The following is a 27852-nucleotide window of genomic DNA, read 5'->3' on the forward strand; positions in this document are numbered from 1 at the left end:
CAGTTGGGTGGAGACAGTCAAGTAGACTTATGAGAGACGTCCAGAGTGGCAGAAAGCCTGAGAAAGGGGAGCAGCTGGGTGTACACGTTCTCTTGGTGTATATAAATACCTCAGGACAACGGCTGCCAGAGAAAGGGGGAAGTTGGGGACAAGGAGCAGGAGAATGTTGACCATGCAGCTGCATTCATGGAGTCCCTCCTGCTGGCTGTGACTGCTTGGAAAAGTAGCAAATATCCCATCCGCATCAGGCCACCAAGAAATGATGTGTTACTACTTAGGCTTTTGCAGAGTCTCACTAGAGACTTAAAGATTTTTGCTAAATAGCCTTTCATGGAGCCTGACTCACTCCTTGAAGCTTTCTCCACTTGAGCAAGCATTTCCTTTGGAAGTTCTTGGTGGTCTTCAAACTAGTCCTTCTTTTAAGATACCTGAGGATTCACTCTGTTTTCCCAACATGAGTGATTACAATTTACATCTGTAGCCCTAATAGGAAATGAACCAGAGCATAAACAGCTGCTGACCTCCTACATCGCAACCCCATCCTCTGCCTGTACCCACTGGTGTCACCCAGGCTGGGTACATGGAAGCCAGCTCCTCGGTTACCTCAATCTCACCCTCACACTCTGCCCTGCCTACATCTAGTCTTCCACCAACCCCCTAAGATCTGACCAATTATTTCTGACTGTGTGCTGTCTATGAAATATATATTCCCATTTTTGGTGGCTCTGCCATCTTTAAAGACTTGAATAGAGCATGTATTCTGATGTCTCTTGATCATGCTCTTGCAATTCTCCCTCCCTGGAGGGGTCTATCGAGTCAACTCTGAGTGATACTTCCCTTCCCTTCCCTTTCTTTTCCTTTCCTTTCCTTTTCTTCTTTTAGAGAAAATGGATGTTTCACAGGCTACTAGCCACCTCTACCACACATCTATCTAGATTCAAAAATGAAATCCAGACACATGTATATAATTTCTGTGTCACTTGGTTCCTTTCCATCAATTGCCAGTTTAAAATAAACTTCAATCATCTTTTCTTACTCAAAAGGCTAACACAGCTTTTGAGGTCTTTTTACGTTTTCCATGAAATAGAGAATATAGGAAAAGTCTATTCCATCCCAATGAGTGGTGATCTTTAGCTACAGCTTCACAAATGAGGTCTGTAAAGCTATGGAAGCCTGGATCTGATACGACATGTTCTAACCCACCTCACTTGTACCTGAGACTGGCAGGTGAGTCTGCCAACAGAGTACACACAGCACAGGAAATGGTCGGCTCTGGAAATCATCTTTTTGACATTCTTGCAATTTTAGGTATGGTACTCTGATCTCTCCCTTCCAAAGAAAGTGTCACCATGTGAAACCTGGAGCTTTTGCCCACAAATGAACTCCCCAACTGCCAAGGACAGTGCCTGTTTACATTTGTGTCCTCAGTACCACATCCAGGCCTACCCAGCACTCAAAAAATCAACTGTGGAATGGATGGGCTTGCAGAGCGCTTAGCACTCTTTAAGTCCACTGGAGATTCTCCCAGTGTTCCTCAGACAGATCCACAGAGCCACCACCATTCACGCCATGCAAGTTGAAATGTCTATTTAGGCAGTCTTTGGTGATCCCTCTAACCCAATCTGACCATGTTACTCTCCTAGCCCTCGCCTATGGCAGCTGTTTCTATCCATTCACAGCTCTCCCTCCGGCAGATCAGATGTCTTGGAAAACTCAGGCACAAGGCTCTTACCTCTCCATTCCTATTCCAGCAGCAGCAATGCAATCCCTTTTCCTCCCACTGGCCCAGCATCTCCTGTAATGGGCCAATATGTCCCAAAACTCCATCTGAGAATTTCTGTCCATGGCAAGAGTTCAAGCTCCTTAAGATCAACAGGCCCTTTTTGGTTGAGTCTGGGAATCTCTTCAGCTTGACTTTTGCCACTGATTTTATTATTTATGTAATTTCACTCTTCCTTTCCTTTGCACAGATTCCCACTTCCTGGACTGTCTTTCTCTGCATTGAATAGTCAGTCTTATCTTGCCCACAAATTCACAGGCATCCCTTAAAACTGCCAGCACCACTTTTAATCACTCTCATAGTTGTGTGCCATTTTCTCTGTCTTGTATGTTTCTATCATTGCTTGGAACATGGGCATTGTAATGATATGCTTTTATCCTCCCTACTGAAGGCACTGAACTTTAACCCAGCCCTCTGCTTTAGCAGCCATGACAGGCTACAGAAAAGACCCAGCAAAACAGAGGTCCCTGACTCAGCAACATGTGCTTGCCTAACCTTGCCCAGCAAGGAACCAATCAGAAGTTAGCTGGCAGGCTCCAGATGTGTAACAGTGGCATACAGAGCATAGCAACCACTCTGGGAGGGCCTATAGGCCATAGCCACCAGTTGACTAATCAACACAGGCAAGGTGACCCAAACCTGGAAGTGCACCAGCCCTGAGACTGTTGCAGACCCCTAGACCCTCCCCTTGCTCTACCAGAATAAATTTCCTGCCCCAAAGTCCCTCTGGGTCCTTCTCATTCCACCCACTGTGTTGGATGGATGGAGGAACCAAGTTAATACAGTTAAATCATTAATAAAAGGCTCTTCACTTTTGCATCAGATCCAGTCTCTTGGTGATTTGGGGAGTTCTGAATTTGGGCACAACACCTACCACCTAAGTTTCTAAGATTTCTGGGAACAAAAACCCTGTTTCACCCAGCAGAGTGTCCCCAGTGCTTGATTTACCCTTTGAATCATGCTGAATGTACAGGAAATTTTAATTTTGCAGTCTTGAATCAAGACACCAAATTCCAAACAAGGAACATACTGGAATTTGATAAATAATAGCATAACCTAGGGGCTGGGAACATACTTCAGTGAATAAAGGGCTCGCTACACAGACATGAACAGTTTGGATCTCCAGTACTCCCATAAAAGTCGACCGCAGCAGTGTATGGCCATAATCTCAGCACTGGGGAGACAGAGACTAACAGATCCTTGGAGTTCATTAGCTGGTCAGCCTGGCCAAAGCAAGAGCTTCAGTTTCTGTAAAAGAGCCTGTCTCAAAAAGTAGAGAATGATTAATCAAAGAAGATATCAATGTCAAACTCTGCCCTCCACACACAGCACACACCAAACCACCACACAACAGTGTAACAGAGTCTAAAACATTTAAGCTAAACTGCAAGAATATGTGTTGTCCTTGAAAGGGTGGTGTCATAACCATTGTCCCCAGAGGTCAGCTCTTTTTATGCAGACAGTAAACCATTCCTTCATAAGCCCCCAATCTAGTGGGAGTTCACTGACTCCGGACTGACCTCTGGGGAACTGACTTAGAACCAAACTAGGCCCCTGAATGCAGATGACAGTGGTGGCTTGGGCAGTCTGTGGGGCCACTGGCAGTGGGACCAGGATCTATCCCTAGAGCATGAACTGACATTTTGGATCCCATTTCCTATGCAGAGATACCTTGCTCAGCCTAAACACAGGAGGGAGGTCCTTGGTCCTGCCTCAACATGGTGATGGGACAGACTTCCTGACTCCAAACAGGAGGCCTTACCCTCTCTGATGAAGATGGCGAGTGGGCTAAGGGAAAGGTGGGGGGAGTGGGAAGAGGGGAGAGAGAGGGAACTAGGATTAGTATTTTTTTAAAAAGGTAAATAAATAAATAAACCACCCAACCCCCATTATTCTAAATCTACAAGCACCAGGGTACTTTTGGTGATGAATTTAGGTGTCTTGATAACAGGATGGGGTGGCTCGGGCAGTTCAATCAATGAAAACATAGGTTACTTCCCAAGCTAAAGTGTGTGTGCTCAGTGACGCACCATCCTTTGTGTGTTCAGTTCACACAAATCAGTCACCAGGAGGAGGTTCAACTTTGTGCACCCTGGTACAAAGGATCCCCCCGCTCTACAGTGCCCCCTAGGCCCTGAGCACCTTCTCTTCACTGTCATTCCCTTTTGCAGACTGCATGTCTGGTTCTTAAGAATCCCTGTTGGTGCATGTGTCCATGCATATGCGTGTGCGCGTATGTATAGAGGCCAGAGGTCAGCACTTGTCTTCTTGGGTCATGCTCCACCTTATGTTTGAACACAGTCTCTCTGAAACTGGAGTTCACCTGCTTGGCAAGCTGGCTGGCCAGTAAGTCCCAGAGATCCTACTGTCTACACACACACACACACACACACACACACACACACACACACACAGTGCTGGTGTTTCTGGGACATGTTGCTGCACCTGGTTTTTATGTGGGTGCTGGAGACCCAGACTCATGTCTTCCTGTTTGTGCAGTGAGCCTTTTACTTAACAACCCAGTGCCCCTGCCTCCCAGCTCCCTCACTCCCCCTTAATAGCATGTATTTCTAAGTAACAGACACAATTACAGCCGAGCCTTGGTGGTGCATGCCTTTTGTCCAGCAGGGACAAAAGAGGCAGGGATGGGTGGATCTCTGTGAGTTCAAGTTCAGCCTGGTCTACAGAGCTAGTTCCAGGACAGCTAGGACTACACAGAGAAACTCTGTCTCAAAAAACAAACAAACGAGGAAAAAAGTCACAATTACATGTTTTTCTCTCTTGGTGTCTAGAGCAAATACTCTCTTGTCCATTTTACCTAAGAGATTCAGGGTAACTGAAGAAGCTCATTCAAGGGTCTACACATCGTGGAGTAAGCTCTGCCCTTCAGAGTGAGTGGACACAGGTCCTCATTCAAAGCTCCTCATCCTTCCATTGCTTCATAACACTTTTCAAACCCTCACATCAGTCCAGGCAGCAAGATGTCTGGTGAAGATATTTCTTCCAGCTGAACGCAGAGCTGCAGTGACCTCAAAAGTGGTGGCATGGAAATTTCCACAAGGGAATGCCAAGCCATGTCAAGTGGTGAGCAGTCAGAACTTCATAGAGAGAAACACTGCATGCCAGGGTTGTTAGTCTGTAGCATTTATTAAGGAGAATTGTGTAAAGAGATGGTACAGATGACAGCAAGATGAAAGCTGTCCCTCTCCAATAAATCAGCCAGGAGTGGATCAATCTAGCCAGTTTTGTGTGACAGCTTAAGGAATTTGTTTCAGGGCAGGGGCCAGTTGCTACGTGTTTAGCAAAAGGATTAACTTCTCAGTGTTTTAAAGCACCAACCTAAACAGGTTCACCAGTGCAGAGAAACAGCTGAGGTTCAAGCCTGCAGGGAAAGCAAGCTGCTGCCTGGTGGCTGGGTCACAGAGCAGTCAACGCACCCTGTGTCCCATAGTCAGAATACAGAGAAACCTGGAAGAATTGATCCTACAGAAGAGATGACTACATAGGAATGGGAGAACATCCCCTCCCCACGCTATTTACATAGTACCCTTGCCCTTCTGAACCTTCCTTATTCCTTAGCCCTGGCTGAGCCTGGAGAGAGGAACACACTCTCTAAGCTAAGAAATTAACTGACTTTTTCATGATTTTGGAACTATCAGGAAGGTGGGAGTTTGTTGACTCTTTTAAATAAGCATTTACCGAACTATCTAGGGTTCAACAAGCAACATTAGCAATGGCTAGCTCATCACCATCATCATCATCATCATAGCGGCTCGCAAAGACTGGAGTGACAATCAGGGAGCATGTGTGGGTCTGACCTAGGCCCTCTGCATACATGTTATGATTGTATATCTTGGTATTCTTGTGGAATTCCTAACAGTGGGAGTGAGGGAGGCTGTCTCTGATTCTTTTGCCTGCTTTTGAGACCCTACTGCGTTGTCTCATCCATCCTTGATATGAGGGTGTGCCTAACTGTACTGTAACTTGTTATACCATATTTTGTTGATATACCTGGAAAGCCTACTCTTTTATGAAGGGAGGAGTGGATCTGGGGGAGAGGGGAAAGAGACAGATTGGGAGGAGAGGAAAAGGAGGAAGGGATGTAACTTATGAGAGAAGAATAACTTAATATGTAAATTTTAAAAAATAAAGTGTGAGGAAGGTATTCACTGTGGCTAGGCTATAGTCTGTTTACCTTATTCAGTACTCACAAAGATTCCCATGAGGAAGATGTAATTTTATATCCCTAATGCATAGCTACCTCAACTAAGATCTGTAACTTGTGTGTTTTCACCTAACTAGTAAGATGCTGAGTACAGATACCTGTGCTCTACTCACCCTGTCGTGCCCTCCCTACTTCACAGGTTTGATCTGTGTGACTAGAATGTCTCTTCTTAGATTGGGCAAAGCTCTGGCTTGTGGTCTACAAGAGCCTGAAAGAGGGAATGCTGCTTATCTGACTCCCATCACCCCTCTGGGTTCCTGACACCCCTCCTCAGGCCACAGTTTGAATGTTTTGGCTGCTGTAGCTGGCTGTTTCACATGACTATCCTAACTTCTCAATGCTGGTCCCCTTCCCCCATTTGCTCCTTCTCTCATGGATAGAGCCCTCAATATACCCACCGACTAGGATAGAGCATAAGCCCTGGGGTCTCCCCTCATTAAAGCAGCCTGATCTGCCTCCCTTCCCATATCCCAATTGCTGCACAAGCCATTTGGTCATACAGTCTTTCCATCGCACAAAATATTAATGCACCCTCTCCACCCCATCGTAAACAAAGAGACAGAAATGGATTGAGAATTTCAAATGCAGTTTATTGCAGCAAAACGAAGAAATGGGAGAGTTTCAGAGAGCTCCATAAAAGACAAACGACTCGCAAACACCATATGTACAAAACCAAAGCAGCAGAGCATGCTGCAGGGTATAGGATGCTAAGGGGCGGTCCAGAGCATTGAGTGTTTTGGGCACAGCAAAGAAGCCCTGGATCTGACGTCCTCTTTGAAATGTCGTGTAAATGGTGGCAGTTCTGAGCTTTTACTCGAGCAAAACATAAAGTGGGGTCGTTACCAGGGGACTCAGATTGGTACTAATCTGAAAACTTCTTTGGAGGCAGAGCAGGGGAGGGGGGAGCGCAAGGAAATAGGCTGAATAGGTGCGATTAACCATAGCTCTTCTCTCCGATCTTGGTCTTGCCAGCCATATTTGGTCGTGATGGAAAGGGAGAGCTAATGGGGTGGTGAGCACCTCTTTATCTGGTTCCTCGGGAGTAGCTAGTGGAAATAAACTTCACGCTAGAACTGCCCCCAGAGGACTTAACTCCCCCGGAGCTGGATCCTCCACGGCCTCCTCCAGAGGAACCGTAGCTGCCTCCGGAGCTGCCACCGCCCCCTCTGTGGCCCCCACTGCTGCCGCCAGAGCCACCATAGCTGCCGCCGCCGCCGCTTCCGGAGCCGCCGCCGTAGCTGCCACCACCGGAGCCGCCGCCGTAGCTACCGCCGCCGCCACCTCCAGAGCCGTAACTGCCACCTCCGGAGCCGTATCCTCCGCCTCCTCGGCTACTGCTTCCGCTCATGCTGGTGTGGCTGGTGCTCACCGCTGCAGAGAGACTCGGTTACACCCCATCACACTCAACTAGTTTCCCACCCCGCAAAGTGCCCTTGTACTTACACATGCTCACACTGGGGGTGCACTCTCCAGACATCCTGCGGGAAAACAAATCAAAAACCCCTATCAATACACCGCACCCTCTCAGGCCCCCTTCCCGCGGGGCGCATCCTAGACGGCTCCCTAGCGCTCTCCATGAAAGCTGCTCCTTAGCCTGGTGTCTCCCAAGCCTGGATGCAAACTGGGAGACATCTCCCTAAATCAGACAAGGCTCTTAAAGCTAGCTGGTGGGGGCTCAGCTCTAAAGGCTGAGATCCAGCTCAGCCACAATAAATTGCTCCCTTTCAAATGTAAAAGAGGAATGGGGAGGCAGGCAGGAGACAAGTCAGAAAAATTAGAGTGGAGAAGGAAGAAAAGAAAAAATGAGGGCTTGTGAACACCAGTCCTTCCTTTACCCCACATAGTGATTTTCCCAAACCCAAGACAAATTGCAGTCAGAAAGGAATCCCCAAGAAGCAACTAAGCTGACAGGAACCTTCCTCACCTGATCTCCTCTCCTTCCAGGAGGGTCCTGTATGTGGCAATCTCCATGTCCAGGGCCAGTTTGGTGTTCATCAGATCCTGGTAGTCACGCAGCAGTCTGGCCAGTTCCTCCTTAGCTTGTGTCATGGCATCCTCTAGCTCATTCAGCTTGCTCTGGGCATCCTTGAGAGCGCTCTCACCACGCTGTTCAGCTTCACTGATGTTCTGTTGCAGATGTGCAATCTGAGGACAGAACAGAGCACATCACCCGGGGAACACTCCCTGATGTCACCTGATCTTCCCATCATGTCAGCCTCCCCACCTCAGTGGGCCAACACACCAAGGCACACAGGACCATGGGTCCTCAGGTCACTATAGCCACCTTCCTTAAAATGGTGATACACCTGCTTCTCTTTGGCCTGACCTAAGACTCTGAAGTTTTACCACATGCCAGCTTTGAACCTTCTGACTACCTCTCCTCACTCCTCAGCTCCTAAGTCTTCTCTGGTCATGGGCATCATTGTGACCATCATCTTTTCTCTACTAGGTCATTTTCACAAACTTCCCTTAATAGTATCCCACATGAAAGTTGAATTCTGGAAGATGGCATAGTTCACCCCAAAGGGCATGGAGAAGGTGGTGTAGCATTGGTAAGACTCAACGTCACCCGTTTTGTGTAACTGAGGGTACCTGCTTCTTGACACTATCAATTTCAGATCGAAGTCTCTGGATGACTCGGTTCAGCTCAGAAATCTCCATCTTGGAAGTTTTCACACTGTCACCATGTTTGCCAGCAGTGATCTGCAGCTCTTCGTACTAAAGATGACAGGTTGGTTCAGTTAGATGTGGGTAGAAACCAGTGTGTCTGGCCACACAAACATGCCAGCAGGTGCAGGACACCACACCAGACCTTCCAGAGAACCCACTAAGCTTGCCCATGTTTACCTTGCTCTGATAGAATGTCTCAGCTTCTGCCTTGCTCCTCTGGCAAATGTCATCATACTGGGCCTTGACTTCAGAGATGATGCTATCCAAGTCCAAAGTACGGTTGTTGTCCATGGACAGGATGACATTCGTTTCACTGATATGAGTCTGCATCTGAGACAGTTCCTGAAGGACATGACAGTTAGTGAGTCTTACAGAATAAACAATAAACAACTTAGAGGAGAGGCTCAGGTTAGAAGACTCTCTGAAGAGCAGTGGGGTCAGGACTCAAGGATCTCCATCTAGGTGTTTGAAATTCAAGAGTTTACCTCACGGTAGAGTGCTGTGAGGAATTCAATCTCTTGCTGAAGGTTGTCCACCTTGGCCTGAAGGTCTACTTTGTTCATATAAGCTGAATCCACATCCTAGAGGAACAAAGGTACCATAAATCCATGTTCTTTCCAGGATGGGGCTCCTCTCTATAGCCATAAAGGAGTTTTCCAAGTAGAAATGGAGTTTGGGCTCTACTCCTCTTTTCCCCAGTTACATTGCAGTTCTAGATTGTTTCATTTCTTCATACCATAGAGAGCCTGCCTGGATGAAAACTTGCCTCTCCACTTACTATAGGTGCTGAAAACCAAAGAGCAGCTGAGGCCTGGACTAGCATAGGTCCATAGAAAGGAGAGAAAATATTCCCACCCCCAGATGTTCAGCAGGCTGCTACCTGGTTCTCCACAACAGCTTCCTTCAGCCGTACCCTCTATCTAGTTTCACAGATGAGTTCCACACCACAGAATTTGTTTACCTTCTTGATGGTCACAAATTCATTCTCTGCATTTGTCCTCTTGTTAATCTCATCCTCATACCTGCAGGAAAACATAGTGGATTGGGCAATTAAAGGAGGTCAAGGCCTGAAGCTCAGTGGTTAACTGCTTATGACTGCCTCCCTTCACAAGCGATGCCATCATGCTACCCCTTTCTTCTGAATATTAAATCATTAAACTATCCATCTTCTGAGAAGATTAAGAGGTTTTTTTTAATTCCCAATTGCTTTGCCCCAAATAAGGGAAAGCCACTGTTACATATTCTTAGCATGTATGGAAATCTTTAGGTTCAATAATCAACGTATACCCGACTAGTCTCCCTTACTTGTTCCTGTAGTCTTCCACCATGTCCTGCATGTTCTTCAGTTCCGAATCCATCCGTGATTGATCACTCTTCAGTTGGTCCACTTGCCTTCTGAGGTTGGCAATGTATGACTCAAAGAAGGGATCCAAATTGTGGGTCCTGGTTGTTGTGTCGACCTGCTGCAGCAGCTCCCATTTGGTTTGTAGCACCTGGTTCTGCTGCTCCAGGAAGCGCACCTAGGAACAGAAGACCCATTACCCCAAGAGCAGGAATGGGGTCTGACGGCCACTGAGCAAGACCAATGCCTCACTGAAAAAAGAACTTCAATTCCCATTTGACAGCAAGAGACTTAGTGGGACACTGATTGAGGTGGCATTGACCTCAGAGCAAAACCCAATCCACGAGTTGATCCAGAGAAGCCCTGGGAGAAAGTAATTGTATGACACCAGCAGTACAGCACACATAAAATTACTGGAATGATGCTTTGAAATGGATATGTGATTTTTAAGAAGTTTGCCTTCCAACTGTTTTTAAGCAGACATAAACTTACGTTGCTGGGTTACATACACAGGTATGTTAAGAAAACACCAAATTGGATTTGAAATTTATTGTGTCTAAATTTATATTGACATTATTACTAAATCAGCAGAAAAGTCAAAATTGGCTCATGTTTTCTAGACCTGAACTTTGGGATACGTGTATTTTTAAAATCCCCTTCCCAATCCAATACTCATGGGAAATTTCCAGGGGATAGAGATCCTCTGACAACACAAGATATTTGGTACTAACCTACTCCTTCCTTTCTATACTTCACAAGGCACCTTTTTTTTGGCTAGGAAGACCCTTTAGAAAAATCCATTAGTCATTTTCTATATTATCTCCAGTCAACAGATGTGAGTCTAAGCTTAATTCAAGAGCTCAATAAAAATGCAACAGAATTTCAGACAGGCTCATCTCCGTAGTTCCTTTGTTCAATAAAGAACTTACTTACTAGCATCACTCCTGACCATAATTCCGTTCCACATGGCCTTTTAGTCATCAGACACATAAGGCTAAGCCTATCCCACAGCCTAGGAGCAGCTAGCTCTCCCTGAACCCCAAGCAGGTGAACTCACCTTGTCGATGAAGGAGGCGAATTTGTTATTGAGTGTCTTGATCTGCTCTCTCTCCTGAGACTTCACCTTTTGAATCTCAGGGTCAACCTCCACATTGAGGGGCTGCAGGAGACTCTGGTTGACAGTGACTTCCTGGATGCCACCCGGGGGGCAGACAGGCCCGAAACCACCCCCAAATCTACCACCTCCATATCCTCCACCGCCAAAACCTCCTCCACTGCCAAAACCACCACCCCCAAAACCACCACCACCGCTACCAAAACCACCCCCAAAACCACCACCCCCAAAACCGCCACCCCCAAAGCCACCACCACCAAAGCTGCCACCACCCATGCCACCACAGTGTCCACCTCCAGCCACACTCATGGAGATGCTCCTGCCACCTCCAAGGTTAATAAGACTTTTACTTCCAAAGCCACTACCAGAACCCCCACTACTCCCGCAGAAGCCTCCTGAAAATCTCCCACCACCGCCTCCTCCACTACGGCGCACAGAGCTGCTGGTGGATTTGCGGTGGAAGCTAATAAGGCCTGCGGAGCCGGAGCTGAAGCCCCTGCCGCCCCCGATCCGGCATGAAGACCTAGAACTACACTGTCGACTCATACTGGCTTAGAGAGAAGAGTAAAGACCAGAGAAGGAAGGAGCTGAGAACTCCTCTGCCTTGAGCCCAGCACCATGCCCTTATATACTGGGAGGAAATTGGGCTTGGTCCTCAGACTCAGCGGAGATGCAGAGCCTGCAAAGGGTTTGGCTTGCCTGCAGCCATACAAGATTTCTACGAGCCTCAACAATACGATAAACACTACACACCTAACTCCCAGGATGGGCTCTCAAAATTGCTGTGCAGACAAGATTGACTCGTGTGGTAATCATTTTATCTGACAGGATCTTTCCTCAAATGTTCGTGGCTTTGAGAAACTAGGACCCCACATTGACTCCTTGGTGTGTCTTGATAAGATTTTGTAATCCCTGCACTCAAGTATGCATGCATGTACTCTCACCCTGCCACTGTATGCTGCTTGAGTAGCAGGTGCAATTCCTCAAGCTTAGATGTCTAAGGGAGCTCTTATTTACTCTGAGATAGTTCGTTCAAACCCCAGCACTTATCAAATTACATCTCCTGGAACAGAGATGTTTTCTGAAGTAGGCTTTTATAAATGCACTGCACTGGTTGACTAAAAGAAGGGCAGCTGTCACCCAGCAGCAATGGGTAGATGGCCGGGAAGCACTTGAGGGGTACACTGTGTTCGTTCCTAAGTTTCCAAGTGTTCCTTTTCAAAGATAAACCAGGACAACAAATGGGTATAAGAGGCTAGCAACTGAAAATAGGTGGTCTGCAAATGCCAGTATAGAATGTTCGTGGAGTGATGAGATGGGTAGACACCTAGCACATGTGGTAAAGCCAAGTGGAGAAGTTGAGGCATGGCAGCAGGTTAGGAAGGGAAGGCAGTCGTGGAAACCTAGAAAACGTGACCTGAGATGTTCACAGTGTTTCTAGAATCCATGACAACAACTATTAAGGGGATGGGAGGAAGCAAGTCAGAAACTGATCATGTGCCAGGAAGTATTTTATGATTTACATGCAGTAAATTAATGTTCGTTTGAGAAAGATATTAATCTACCCATTTTTAAATGAGAAAACTGAGGCATGAGGGTTGAGAAGCTTCCCCGCATCTCCATAGGTAGTAAGTGGCTATTTCGAATGTGAACTAAGGGTACCTAGCTAAATCCAGTGCATAAGATCCTAATCCATATTTTGTGTGTCAGCTTGCAACTAAGTTCCTAGTCCCCTGTGTGCTGAGGGAAAACTGGACAGCATGAGACACTGTGCTGCCATGGAGGGCTCTGAAAGAGGGGGCGGATTTTATTCTTTGAGTCCTTGGCTCCTGGATCATGGGAAATATTTCTTGAAAGTCACTTTGAGAAAAGGAACTTGAAGATGAGAGCGATTCTGCTCCGTCCAAATGTCAGTGTACGCAGCATGCATCGTACCAGGCCAGGGGCCTTCCTGAAGAGCCTTAGTTGATCAACATTTATAGAAGGTAGCGACATGGAGATCTGGAAAGACTTAAACCTACACGGATGATCATTTAGAGACTTCTTAGAAGCCTGGCATGTTCCCCACATTCGATGCAAATGGAAGGGAAGGCACCTTCTAGAGGAGCCTGCTGCTCTGGCTTCTGCCTCCAAACTGCCTCGTGAACACATGGGAATTCCCCTCTGGACAGACTAGCTCTGAAAGAGGGGAGCATCTGTAAAGACCCCAGGAATTGTGCCAACCCTCTGCACCCCACCATCAAGCTTTCTCTTGTGTCATGTTTGCCCACCCTCCTTGGAGAAGTGCCCAGCCTGTCCTCTAGCCCCCACCCCTCCTATTCCCACAGCACTGCCTTCTGGAACTCTGTCCTAGTGCTGACATCCTTAGGCTGTTAAACTAACCATCTCTTTAGGGAATGAGTAATCCAGGACTTGGGAACAATGAGGACTGGAATGGCCTTGGTGTGCTAATGACTGTTGCCTAATCATCTTCTGACAGGCAATCAAAATTCTTTTAGTTCAGCATACACCCTTATGAGACATATCATTCAGCACAATCGATTCCTTCTAGCATTTTGGAGGGGTGTGCATATGTGTCTGCATGCATGTGTGTGTGCATGTGTGTGCCAGTCCATGACAGATCTTTCCAATGAGCCCTGCTTCCCTAGGCAACCAAAAGAGAGAAAACCAGGCAATGGTAACAGTTTACAGCTCTGCAAACACACTCTAGCAAGTACCCTGAGAAGAGGAAAGGCAGGAACTAGAAGGATCAAGAAGACACAAAATCAACTTAAGTTCACATGGCTCCTATAGGACACATACAAAGCTTGTTTCCCACCGGAACCCAGAGAACTATGCCATTGAATTCACTATATGGAGCTGAAAGCTAAGGCCTGGAGAGGCGTAACACACTCCAACTAGGACAAGACATGTAGGACCAGATCCTGGGCTTTCTGCTGACCTTCCTCCTAACCTGGAGAAGAAGTACGGAGAAAGCAAGTGGACCTGGGAACAATTTCCATCTTCTGATGCTCCGGAGTAAGAGCATGGTTCCAAAGGAGTATAATGGCATCTGCCCAGGTCATAGAGTCAATTCCTAGGAATGCTCCTATTTCTGAAAAAATAAATAAATAAAAATAAAATAAATAAAAAAAAACTCCTATTCTCTCTCCACAGCTCATTTTTAACCCCAAAGCATAAGAACTTTAGCACTACTAGTGAGGCACGGTTACTTCCTAGGATGTCCTGGGATGCCGGATACTTTAAAAAAGCACCTATGAAACAAAGGCATAGAAAACACAGACTTGAATGAAGAGAAGAGGTGCCAAGCACCGCTATGTGCCATGTCTCATGTGGATGTTGCTGAGAGCTACTCCCCCCTGCTTTAAGGAAAAGATAACTTGGGTTCACAGAGGTTGAAATGGTAACTGACAAGCTAGGCTCGTCCAACTCCAGAGCACATGCCTCTTGACCTTGGCCAGCCTGTAACCTACATCACATGTACTGTCTTTGCTCAGCCTCAAGCTGGTGTCCCTTCTTCTCTGTGCTTTGTCCAAACTGACAAGCCCTCTTCTTCCCCTTTTTCTGTCTCTTCTCAATTTCCACGTTCACTTCTTCTCTTTCTGGTTAAGCCTTCCAGTGTTCTGGCAACTTGTTCCAAAGCCCATCCCACAGACAGACACTGGGACCACACACACACACACACACACACACACACACACACACACACACACACAAATCTCGCATCCTGATTAGCCCTAGATTCTTGCTTCAATCTACCATGCCACTGTAATAGCCAACTACTCAGCTTGTCAGTGGTCAGCCCAGACCTCACCCCCTCCAGTGAGGTTTCCTTGATTAACAAAATGCTGCTCTTTGATTGGGTTCTTTCCCCTAAACTAGGTTATTGCCTTAGTGGAGCATATGCTGATATATTGGTTCTTTTGCAGATATGTGTCCATGTACTTGTTCACCAATACAAATCCTCCATGTCTTAGGGGCTTCTCAGCTTCCTATATGGACCCCAGCTATGGAGAAATAATCCCAACATTCCAGAATATCTGCACAGGCCCTCCTCCACCCCACCCCCACACTGCTGCCAAGAGACACGCTTTGGGGCACAACAGGGGCAGGTGTGGTGAGAGCTTTTTGAGGGATGGGACCAAGAAAAGAATTAAAAGGAACATGCAATGACAAGCCACCCAGGCCTGAGGGACTCTGCCAGGGCTGTGGGAGAAGGAAATTTCAGGGGAGTGGGGAATGCTGAAGCCTGGGAGGAGTGCAGGGGAGTCACAGACAATGGGGAGGTGGGGCAAGATGTTGAAAGCTGACAAATGGCTGAGGAGGGGCCAAGGCTTTTTAATGCAAGCCAGAAAGGTGCAGAGCAACTGGCAGATTCATTGAAGGCAAAGAGGACAGCCCCCAAGAGTCACTGCTGGGCAGTGGGGGGGGGGGGCAGCAGAAGCCAGAGAAGGGGAACCAAAGAGGCGTGAGAGAGAGAAACAGTGAATGCTGTATCAATCTGTACTGGGGCAGGAGTGGGGATGGGAGACTGTCACACTCCTAGTTACACATTTCTAGCTGTATGGCCCTAGGTAAGTTACCAATCCTCTCTGAGACTAAGTTTCCTCATTTGTAAAATAGAGGCTAAATCTACCTTCCAAGGAAACTGCAGGGTGTAGATTGTAGATAAAGGGATACTATCGCTGTGAACATTTTGGCACAAGCCCCTTGCTGAAAATTGTGGAGGACTTGTGCAGGATTTGTGAAGACCATGAGTTTGCCATGGGGAAGGTAGTGTTGCACCCCAAAGAAATGATGCTAGCAGCCAGTGCCTGTAGCAGAAGGGAGTCAGGGTTAAATGCAAGGAACCCTGGCTGAAACCATGGAAAGTCTGCCTGTTCTATGGAGTGGAGCAAAGCCCCATGGGGGCAGCAGGCTGGAAGACAGGCTGCAACTTGGAGCCCCCAAAAGGCTTTCCAGCTTAGCATTAGGACGTTTGGAAATGATTGTTCATTCTGGAGAACCTCCCAGAAGCCCAAGTTCCCAGCCCAACCCAGCAACAGAGCACTGATCAACTTGAAGACATCCAGTTTCTTGGACTGATCGGAAAGCTGATAAAAGCAGGGCAGCAAGTCCAGCAAAGCAATGGGAGCAACAGAAAGCTTGACGCAGGACTGCTGGAGCACCTGGCTCTTTAATTTGGAGATACCTCGTGGGCCAAAGGGCTAGGCAATTGGGTGGCATTCTCAAGGCTCCTCCTCAGACCAAGAACTTTCCCAGCCTAGACACACACGTCTCATCCAAGGTCAGATGGAGTTAGAATGGTGGTGAGCCAATGGCTGTTCTTCCTGCTCACCATGTCCTAGATAAAAATCTCTGCAGCTGAGAAGCTGGTGGAATTAAATTTAGAATTCTATTGTGACCCGCCCTGCTGGCAAAGCTCCCCTGGGATCCACAGGTATTCCTGCCAGTTAGTATCTGAGGGAGGATGGGGGATGGACCAGCTTCGCTCTCCTACCTTATGGGAAAGTAGGATCTCAGCATTATGGGATACCCCCACCAAGCCCCTACTGGGGCCTCCTAGGTCCTGTCACAGTAACGATGGAAACCACATGAGATAACACAATCAAAGCATTCTGTACAGTTTATAGAATTGCTTGTTATTCTCATCAGGATGATCTGGGTGTGATGGTGAGACTGCTCATTGACCACACCAGAGAACCTTTCTAGAGTCTTCTGATGCCTCCCAGGGCCCTAGTTCAAGCCCTAAAGGACACCCTAATGCCCGAAACATAAGCATATAGATTCTAGGTTCTAGAATCCTTGCTTGTCTTCTCTACCCCTCCCCATATTTCTTATGCCCCTGTCCTGGAGCATCTCCCTGCCCACAATCCTAGAACTTGGGCATTTATTTCCCTCCAGGTCCACAGTTTCCATTCCAATCAAGTCTTTGGAAATTAGAAGGTAAGGCTGTGTTTTCTGGGACAATACCAACTTCAGTACAGAAGGATGGGGAAAGATGGCCTATGGCTAGCCCTGTCCTGATGCTTTTTCCCAGAGTCTCCCTGGATTCCCTTCGAGCATCATACACATATGAGTGATCTCAGCCCACACCCCCAACTGAGTCTAGTGCTGCCGGAAAGCTCCAGTTTGTTTTACGCTCCTGGCTCTGTGCTTGGCCTTCCCTGGTGTCTGACCTTATTCTTCCTGTTAAGCATACAAAGTAGGATCCCTTGTTTTCCTCTGGCTCTCCCACAGCAGAAATGTGAAGTGCCTCCATGCACATGTCTCCATCATCCTTTGTGACTACCCTCAACCTGATAACTCCCCAGGGGGCCTCTCACAAACAGCTGGTGTCTCTCACAAAGAATCAAATCTACTGTAGTTCTCACCTGTCCAAGTGGGTCATCACCTAGACAAACCTCCTTGTCTAGACAAGCTCTTCAAATCTCTGCAGCTAATAAATTTATCTCCCTCTGCCCTTGGCTTCTCTCCAGACCCTCCAGCCATTCTCAATGGCCAGGCTTATGTCCACCACTACTGCCCTGGTCACTGTTCTCTCAACAGGCTCCTGTCTGTTACCAGTCTTGGCATTCAGAGCCCCCAGAGTGGTCTCACAACAGAAGAGCCTGAACAGGGCTCTTCCTGAGTCTCCTTTTCCTGGTTCCCATAGCTGTCTTCAGTCACCGCCACACCCTGTTGACTAATGTGTTCCCACTGACAGGTAAACACTGTCAGTCATTTCTCTGCTGTCTATCCACCTCTCCTTGGCTACTGCCCAGTCTCCAGGCTCTTGGCTTTTTACATTAAATACAGAACTTTGCTTTCATATCCTCTTTCTCTTCTTCTGTTGGGACAATCCCTCTGCTCATCTCTCCCCTCCCTAGCCTGCTTCCAACATACCTGCTACCAAGACATGTCAGGTGTGCCTGGGAACACATCTCACCAATATAGGCTGTGGTCAAAACTGAATGCATCTCATATCTAAATTCTACCCATATTCCTTCATTGAATGAGAAGCCAGGTCACAAATCTTACAAGACACCCTCACACAGACTCTGAAAGTCCATATAGGAGGTAGTCATGGAGTGGTTGTCTCCATTTTTTAAAATTTCTGCATCTTGCTTCACTTAAAGAATCTATTAAAGCTGCCCTGGACCTTCTCCCCAATCAGTGAATGGGCCTCCACTCAGCAAATGCCCCCAAAACCTGCTTCCTCAATGCCTAGTTTAATCTAGTTCCCTCTCACACATTCTCGACCTTTATCTTTTCATCTCCTACCCAGAGGACCTTCCCTGGCTCCCTGCCCACATCTGCCCCTGCTTTAACCCCAAGCCCCACACCACTTTCCAGTCTCCAGAAGCTAGCTCTGCCCTCCAATGACCCCTGCTGCAGCCCCACATCCCAGCTCTGAGCCTGTTTGGGTCCTGGGGGTGAGTCGTGTTCCCACCATCAAGCTGGGGAGCCCACAACACGATCTGCTTTCTCTTCCCTCTGAACTTCTTTTCCCCTCTCCTGTCCTTGTGTTTCAACACCTCAAGATTCAGGAGCCATTCTCCGTGCCTATCCCACAATAATTCACTCTAGTATGATTGCAACCCATAATAAGCTATCACAGGAGCTACACAGCTGTGCAGCTGACTTTTGAATGATTAGCAAGGGTGAAAGCTTGGGAGGATGAAGACAATAGTCCTTGGGGACCCATGATAGCACCACAGGAACGTGCTTGGCTTACAAGCATAAGGACCCACACTGTTCTCCCAAAACCCACAATTTAAAAGCCTGGCATATGACACACACTTGCAATTTTAGCAACAGATTAGGCAGAGATCAGTGAGTGCATGTAGCTCACTGGACAGTTCACCAGATTAGCCTAGTTAGCTTGGCAGATCACAAGCCAATAATAAGAGAACCACCACCCCACCACCACCCCTAACCCCCCCTGCCACTGCCATCCAAAAAGAAGATAGACAATACCCAAAGACAAACAGCTGAAGTCCTCTGGCTCCATGGGCACATACCTACACACATACACATACACACACAAACACACATACACACATGTGTCTGTAAACATATATACCTATACTCACACAAGAAAAATAATAATAGTAATAATAGTAGTAAAACTTGACTTCCCAAATTTGAATTAATTTCAAAGAACAGAAGAAATAATAACTCATTTCCTGACCACACAATGTACTGAGATCACAGAAAAATTTATTGTAGAAAAAAACAGAACTGCCAAACCCTTCAAAGTACAACTTCCAACCAGGCAATGAAGTCACAAGCATTTCCCAGGGGACCCTTGCAGAGAAGCCCTTCCAGACAGAATTACAGACTCAGCAAGCCAGTGAAGGTCTCCCCAGAACTTGGAAGCAAGGCCACATTCCCTCTCTAATGGCTGTTAATTGGGTGGTACTTTCCTCTTCCTGCCCATCAGCACAATTCAAGGATTTTTCATAGAACCATAAATTAAATTTTAAATTAGGAGACAAAGTCTAACAACATGTTCAGAATTAGAGATCAGAAGGGACTTAGGAGGTCTGAGAGAGAACATAGAGTTGCCTGAAGCGCCACCACCCCCCCTCCGGGTCCTTTCCAGACTGGTACAAGTCTGGATCTCTCCACAACCTAAGTCAACACCTCTCATTCCTCAGGCCCAGACACCTCTACGGAGCAGTGCTGCCCTACAGGTGTGCGGTGTTTGGGTGATTCTCAGAACTTGCTTTGGGAGCAGAGTTCTGGAAGGGACTGGCTCGAGGTACAGGAGGTTGCTGGAAGGGGGAGAAACAGAAACAAAACTTGCTTGTCTCCCACCCCATCCCACCCTGCCCACTGCTGGGAACAGCCATTCCCTGGACAAGGGCTTTAGTTCTTGTGCCTACTGAAATATCCCTACCTGGGACTGTTAACCCAGGAGATAACATAGGCTAGCACAGGTATGACCTACAGGTACTGAATCAGAATGACAAACCTACCCTTGCTGTCATGGTGAAGAAGCATGAGGCTACCCAGCAAGGGGCCCCTATGGCCCTTGGCTCAAGCGAGCCCCTCACTAAACAAGCTGGCCTTGCAGTAGGCTTCTGTGAGTGAAGATTTCAGAAGGGGCGCGGGGGGGGGGTGTTAATATTTACTGAGCTACCCAGTTTTGACATCCTAGTGAAATTGTTTTCCAAGTTCTTTTTTTTCCGATGCTGGACAAGGCCGCTGGGGATTAGGACCCAGCAAGAGCATGTGTCTTTGACGAACTAAAGAGGTTGTGAATCTGACCTGCTTCCCCATCTAGAATCTGGAAGTGACCTGGAAGCTTGCTGAGACCCGTTGTGAAAAGGTAGCTGAGAGAGCCCGGGAGGGCTTGGAGAGGAGAAGGCGGCAGGAGAGGTCCTGCAGCCTGGTGGCCGCTACTCCACCACGCGCCTGCGCGAGCTGTGGGTGGAGGTTTGCACTATCTGAGTGCGGGAGGAGCCGCCGCTCCGGCCGCCGCCGCTGCCGTATTTGCTGCTGCTTTTGCTGCTCGAGCCATAGCTGCTGCCGCCGCCTCCACCGCCGCTCCCGCGGGAGCCTGCTCCTCCTCCTCCGTAACTGCCGCCGCCGCCGCTGCGGGAGCTGCTGCCGTATCCTCCACCGTAACTGCTGTATCCACCACCTGAGCCCCCGCCGCTGCCGCCTCCGTAGCTGCCACTACCTACGGTCACCTGACTGCTCTGTACAGCTGTACCAAGGAAGAACAGACACACAAGAATCAGAAGGACCCAGCAGAGGGGACCAAGCTGCACCTGCCATGAGCGCCTGCAGCCCCTGATCCACTTTGCGAACAGAGGCATTGGAAGTCAACTGAGCACTTCAAAAGAATGCAGGCATTCATGTAAGTGTGCTACCCCTGTTTAGGGACAGGTCCTCAGTGCTCAGCTCTTTTGGAAGACATCTCCTAATGATCTCCAGCCAGTGTCGTCAAGTATCACAAGCAAGAAAAGCAGGCCTTTTGTATGAGAGTAGAAAACAAAGGCCACCCCAACCAGCCCATCCAACCTCCATCCCTGGATGATGCTACTTACAGATGCTCACTTGACTCTGCAGCTCCCCTGACATCCTGTGAAATAAAAGCAAGGCCATCAGCTGTAGGAGCAGAAACGCTAGTATAGGAGTAGAGTAGGGCTGTCCCGGAGGACTTTCATGAAGCCGTGTAGCATTTACGGGTCATACCTGGCTGCACCTAGCTTAGGCTGGTGTTCAGGAGCATGGTGCTTGGGAGAAGTGGGGCGATAGCAATGGCTTCTCCCCTACCCTTCTAACCTATACATCCCAACTTGAATGTTTCTGCTCATCCTGAACCACCAATATTTCTAGGGATGCCTGGAAATGCCTTTCTTCATTCTCATGGGACCCACCTGCTCTCCTCGCCCTCCAGTAGCTTGCGGTAGGTGGCAATCTCCACATCCAAGGATAGCTTGGCCCCCAGCATTGCCTGGTAGTCTCTCAGCAGCCTGGCCAGCTCCTCCTTAGACTGCTGCAGGGCCTCATCCATATCTTGCAGCTTCTGCTTTGCATCCTGGAGAGCTCTTTCTCCTCTCTCCTCTGCATCAGAAATGGACCCATGCATCTGTTCAATCTAGACCAGAGACAAATGAAGGAACACAGAGGTATTGAGCGCCTGGAATCTGACCTGGGCCTTAGAGGAGGTAGCATGTCTGGTGAACCCACCATGAGCACCCGTCCACCCCACCTGCTTCTTGACACTGGCAATCTCTGCCTGCAGCCTCTGGATATTGCGGTTGAGCTCTGCGATCTCCATCTTGCTATTCTTCAGGTCATCTCCATGTTTCCCTGCTGTGATCTGCAGCTCCTGGTACTATGGGTCAGAGGCAGCACCATGGTCAGCATCAGTGGTTCATTGGAGTCTCCCAGAGAAAGCTCTAGACTACTCTTTCTTGGAGTAAGGTAACCTAGAGTTGTGATCCTACCCACCCCAAATGTCCCTCAGCCTTGGAGCAAAAAGACATGTGCAGACACACATTCACAACACACACGCGCGCACACACACCTATAACAAGTCTCCTTCCTCCCTCAATTCCACCAGTCTCTGGGCAGGCTCATATTCCACCCAGACAAACCTGTTTCTTAATGCCCTTTACCACATTTCTTACACCTAAGCCTTCACACCATCCTTACCCACACTGGGACCTCCATCCCACCCTCCCATCCACCATACTCCTTGTCCCTTTTCCAGAGTGATTCTCCTAGCAGGCAGGAGCTCCCGGCCTCAGAAGCCCTCAGAGCACCCATGTTCATTGTTTTCTCTCTCCTGTGCCACATTGCTTCAGCAACCAGACTACACACTGGGCACCCTCAGGAAGTGCTGACAAAGAAGTGTGCATTCTGAAAAAACTCCCCATCCCCAGTCCCATGACAAAATCCACTGACTGCATCCCAGAACATCCACTTTCAGATTGTGGAATAGACCCTAGAGTCAGTGACCCTAGAGTTGGCTCCAAAATCCATAAAGTAGATCACCACATCCTGCCTACTTAGAATTCAGTGACTGGGCTGCCAGCCTTTGTCCCTTCAACTAGTCTTAACCATTCAGAAACATGAATTCATACCTAAGAGGTTAATAGAAAGATGCGCCCAATGGCAAAGTGACAAGTGATCACATAATAAATTCCCATACTGCTAAGAAAGTTGTAGAATATTTAGAGTCACAGAAAGTCATTCCTAAGTGATATATGAAAGAGAAAAATAGAAAATAAAGATAGTATTATGAAAAATAAAAACAACAGACATTGTGGTGGTTAAAGGACATGCTTGTAATTTGCACTTCTGAGTTTAGTTAAGGTTTAATGGCAGTTGCTTGTTAAGAGTCTTAGGAAAATTAGGCAGTCTGGCACCTATGAGTATTAACTAATAATAAATAACTAAAACAACCAAGTCTTCTGAAGTCTTTATCATTGACATGTTACACTTTAAAGTCAGGAGGCAATATCAGTTTGGGAAGTGTCTGTCTACTTGGGGGTGCAAACTCAGAGCCCGAGCTCACCTTAGTCTGGTACAGAGCCTCGGCCTCGTCCTTGCTCTTCTGTGCAATCAGTTCGTATTGCACGCGCACTGCATCAATGATGCTGTCCAAGTCCAGGGAGCGGTTATTGTCCATCGACAAGATGACATTGGTGTCACTGATATGGGTCTGCATCTGGGACAGCTCCTGTGAGACATGGAGCCTAGTTCACTCCTTCCACTCATTCATCTCTCTGCTTCTCCCTTGAAGCTGACTGGGGAAGCCAGAAACTGAGCTAGAAGGCCTCTTGGGGAAGAACTCTCTACATTGTTATATGCTGTGGAACATACATGGAGTGTCTTAAGTATTTCCACTAAAGGTGATGGGGCCCAGGTGTCTTGGCAGGAGGAAGAAGCCCCATTATCCCCCTCTCCATCATGGCTCTTTTGATCTCGTTGTCCCAGCCTAGCTCTGGCTTCACCACCTTTTTGGTACAGCTCTTCGAAAATCACAGTTGCTCCTTGTAGCCATAAGAGCTCTCAGCAACCACAGAAAGGACTCCAGTTTGGAGTCACATGACTGGCAACTTGACCAAGCAAATAACTGAATCTCTCAGTTCATGCATTCTTCTACTGAATTGACATTTCTGTAAGGTACGAAGAGCTTCTAATACAGCATTCAGTTTGGAACATGAACTCCCGAGTTGGACACAGGTGACAGGTGGACTTAAGAAGCAAACTATCCTGATCACCTTCAGTTTGTCTTTTCCACAAAATCCCTTCTATCATTTTCTACAGGGTTTTCCCAGAGCCTGATGGATTTCCCACAGAGCACAAAGATCTGGTTGTTACCTTCTCATCCCGGGTGGCCTGAGAACATGAAGCAGGAAACTGCTTTTCCCTCACCTACTCGAGATTCTCACGGCCCCACCTACTCGAGATTCTCACGGCCCCACCCACATTTCCACTGCCCCCACAAGAACCCTTGCAGTTGAGGGAATGGCTGCCCCAATGTGAAGAGCTGAGGTCCTGGTGAAATGAGCCTTCTCCAGCTCATGCTCTTATGGGAAGCGGAGAAAGGGACTTCCCAGGACTGAACTCACCGTGTCAAATAGATATTTCAGGAAGTTGACCTCCCCGTACAGGGTGTCCACTTTGGACTGTAGATCTGATTTGCCCATGAAAGCAGCATCCACATCCTGAAAGACAAAAACGTTTGACTTCATAACCCAGGCATCTCCTGCCACCAGCTTCATGGCTGGCACGGGGCCAGTGGTAAATGCTCTCTGGGTTTAGTTCTTGGCTCAAATCAGGGACCTTGAAACTGACTTTCCTAGCTAGAAAGGTACACATGGGTCAACTACATCTGCTCTCCAGATCCCAAGACAGTGTCTGTCTGACTTCCTTTCTGTGTAGGTGCCCTGCATTTGGGCAGAGCACATGCCATGCTAGTACAAGTGTTCATTCACCCTGTCCACAACACAGAGAATCCTCCTGGGTTCTGTCCTACCCAATCCTCAGATCCACGAGGAAGCCCCTTTCCCTTACCTTCTTCATAACAACAAAGTCATTCTCAGCATTTGTCCGCTTGTTGATTTCATCCTCATACCTGTGATGGAAGCAAGAAGCAGGCTGCAAGGGCTAACCTTGACACTCTGAGGCTCCACCTCCCAGCAGAAGGCCCACACTTCCCCAAGCCTCCACTGTCCTGAACTCAGACAGCCCTGCTCCCAGCACTGCTGGCCCCTGCCAGGGCCTGGTGTTCTGGCCTCACTGATGAATGGCTGGGGGTGGCTCCCAATCCTACTGACCAATAGTGAAGACAAGGACCAGACATGAGACACATAGAATGTCCCCAAATGTCCATATTTGTTCTGATACAACTTTACAAATGTTTACTTCAAGCTTTTCCATTAAGATCATAAAGTAACAACCACTTTAAATATTTCAAGAGAAAAATATTTCACCTATAGTTCTGGCCCCATATGTGACCTACAAGTGTGAGTTTTATTTTTCCCTGTAGACTCACACACACACACACACACACACACACACACACACACACACACACACGTGACCCTCCAGTGACCCAACACAGTAAGCATGCCAATGTAATGCTAAGAGAAGCACCTGTACCCCTTGAGGTGGGAGACTGTAGAAGAGGTCCCCACAGTTTCTCATGAACAGCTGGTCTGAAAGTCAGCTCCTGTCATCCCTACCATTATTGCCAGTAATTGCTGATGCTTAGTAATTGCCAACACCAAGAACTATTAAATATCGTTTCATTTCAATCAGTGTTACTCTGTGGGGTCCCCAATCTGCTAACATTAGCATCACTTGGAAATATGTTCAAGATATATCTGTTCTGGCTGTATCCCAGACTCACTAGATCAGAATCACTGGGGTAGGGTGCAGAGTCTGATGCAACGTGATACATGCTAAAGTTTGAGAACCACAGATCAATTCCTCACAGTACTTAGCAAGGAGGTCACACTCCAGACAGAGAGATGAATTTGTGGCAGGGCTCACTCATTTCCTCATCCTTTGCTCTTCCCTGCTCAATATAATTGACAGCTGGCTGTCATTGCTATCCCACCAGAACTGTCCTATGTAAAATGTCATCCCCTGCAGTTATACACCGAAGAGCCCACATGACTGCCCCTGGCCCACTGCAGTAGCAGGAGCCTGAATGCTCTCCTTGGCCCCTCCCCCACCTGGGTCCTTACTTGTTCTTATAGTCCTCCACGACATCTTGCATGCTCCTGATTTCCAAGTTTTGGCGCGACCGCTCAGAGTTCAGAAAATCCACCTGCCTCTGCAGCTGACTGATGTAACTCTCAAAGACAGGCTCCAGGCTGCTGGTTCGAGTTGAGGTGTTCACCTGCTGCAGCAGCTCCCATTTTGTCTGTAGCACCTGGTTCTGCTGCTCCAGGAAGCGCACCTAAACAGCAAGGTTGCCAGGGTACCCAAGGTCATGAGTCAGAACAGCTTTCTCCGTGGGAAGAGCAGTCAGTGGCCTTGCAGCACACTCAAACATCAGAAGTTCCAGGTGGGCCTTTAGGGCATTGGGGGAGATAATGTGGTTTCTCATGTCACCTCCAGCCCATTTCATCCAGCTACACCCCCTGACATAACAGAGCTGTCACTCCACACTCAGTTTATCCATGCCAAAATGAGCAAGTGCCATTTCCTTTGTCTTTATGACTGGAGTGTGGCGCATAACTGAGGACGAAAGGCAGACGTAACAGCAGGTCTCGCAATGCCCTGGACAAGCTTCAGTGGGCGTCCCCTGCACCCACTACCATGTTTGCTGCCTGCAACTGTAGTTTTCAAGACAGAAGCCTCATTTAAATGCTGTTATAACTCAGTCAGAATTTTTAAATAAAGTGCTTTCACTTTTTAAAATCCTGAAATGTATTTAAATGCCCCAAGTAAGAACTTTGGGCTGACAGATATTTGGGAAAATGCCTAGATTACCATTTCCAGGAAATAGAGCATGGACATGGCCCTGGGGTTTTGTTTTGGTTTGGTTTTTCATCACTTTTTCCCCTCAAACTGCGGGAACAAAGATTGAATAGATCAAGTACATGGATTGTCCTTCATATCACAAAAATCCAGCTTTCACTGTTCCCCTGCTGGTGGCCCACGGTGGAACTTCCTCTCCCATGCAATGATAGAGATGGCTGTGCCAACTATGTGCTTCCCTCAGGGACTATGCGCATGTATGCACACACATACACATTCCCACACATTCATATGCACATATAAATATGTGCATCATATACCCACACAAATACTCACACTCTCATGCACAGGCAAACTCACATATACTCACATTCACATGCACACATTCACACACACATTCCTATAGAAATATGTTTAGAAACACCTCCATTCATATACATACATATGTATATGCACATTAAGAGAGAGGGAACGAGATCTCCAAGCCCAGCTCCCTCCTCCAGGAGCTGGGAAAGGGTGTGGGGAAACCACTGCTTTGTGGGCTCAGAAGAGCACTTTGCAGACACTATGCTGTGATGAAGTACTATAAGCCACCAGAATCCTCGGGTCCCTGAGACTCCACATGTCTAAGGGTCCAGACCTTGCCAAGCCCCTGTGGATTCTGACTCTAATCAGAAGGATGTGTGCAGAGAGGGCTGTCTCTCAGGCTTACCTTGGCTGGCTGTATCACAGCAAGGGATTGGGCAACCAGCTCCCAGAGCAGACATGTCGGCACAGCTTGTAACACCCCCATGAGGAATTCTTGCTGCTATCTATTTTTATTCTGTGGTGGCACTCCCAGGGAGTGGGGGAAACATCAGTTCTACACACCATTGCAGCTGTATGTTCGCTGACAGTGGCTTAGTGGGGATGGACCTTCTCAGATGGTGGCTTTCATTCCAAATAAGACAAGGTGTCAGTGGCGGAAGTTATGAAGGAGAGAGCGCTGTCCTTTCAAGGAATGGCTCTGCTGTGCTATTGAAAATAGGTCAGGCTGCACTAACAGGAAATCAGAAACCAGGCTGAGAAATTACAGTAACAAATTCTTGCTTTCTTCCTGACTGGAGGCCCTGAGGCTGATAACCATCATAGCCCACTCCAAAGGGAGGGCAGGAAGCCACTATCTCCTGTCCCTTGGTACCCTGCTTTAAAATGAAATGGGCCTCTGCTGATGGCAGAAGCCTTGATCCAGTGAGAATCCCAGATTAATTTCCAGAAGTCTGTGGTACTTTGTTGTTGTC

At 47.7% G+C, this 27852-nt stretch overlaps 2 protein-coding genes across 3 annotated transcripts in view; both read right to left on the bottom strand.

Annotated features, from left to right (window-relative positions):
* Positions 1-6574: 6574 nt before the first annotated feature.
* Positions 6575-11737, bottom strand: Krt1 (keratin 1). The gene is made up of 9 exons (XM_051189975.1): positions 11075-11737; positions 9981-10195; positions 9637-9697; positions 9161-9256; positions 8853-9017; positions 8598-8723; positions 7930-8150; positions 7449-7483; positions 6575-7376 (listed from the first exon to the last, which is right to left on the bottom strand). The coding sequence occupies exons 1-9, from the start codon at positions 11675-11677 to the stop codon at positions 7030-7032; spliced, it is 1869 nt and encodes a 622-aa protein (XP_051045932.1). The 5' UTR covers positions 11678-11737; the 3' UTR covers positions 6575-7029.
* Positions 11738-20483: 8746 nt separating this feature from the next.
* Positions 20484-27852, bottom strand: part of Krt79 (keratin 79) — an 88538-nt gene continuing 81169 nt past the window's right edge. For both annotated transcript variants that reach the window (XM_051189952.1, XM_051189951.1), the window contains exons 2-9: positions 25834-26048; positions 24656-24716; positions 24211-24306; positions 23151-23315; positions 21840-21965; positions 21505-21725; positions 21172-21206; positions 20484-20828 (exon numbers count right to left, since the gene is read on the bottom strand). In XM_051189952.1, the coding sequence (XP_051045909.1) occupies positions 20518-20828; positions 21172-21206; positions 21505-21725; positions 21840-21965; positions 23151-23315; positions 24211-24306; positions 24656-24716; positions 25834-26048 (1230 nt within the window). In that variant the 3' untranslated portion in view covers positions 20484-20517. The remainder of the gene's footprint in view (positions 20829-21171; positions 21207-21504; positions 21726-21839; positions 21966-23150; positions 23316-24210; positions 24307-24655; positions 24717-25833; positions 26049-27852) is intronic.

Source organism: Phodopus roborovskii, unplaced genomic scaffold (assembly GCF_943737965.1).
Source record: "Phodopus roborovskii unplaced genomic scaffold, PHOROB, whole genome shotgun sequence".
Taxonomy (NCBI): domain Eukaryota; kingdom Metazoa; phylum Chordata; class Mammalia; order Rodentia; family Cricetidae; genus Phodopus; species Phodopus roborovskii.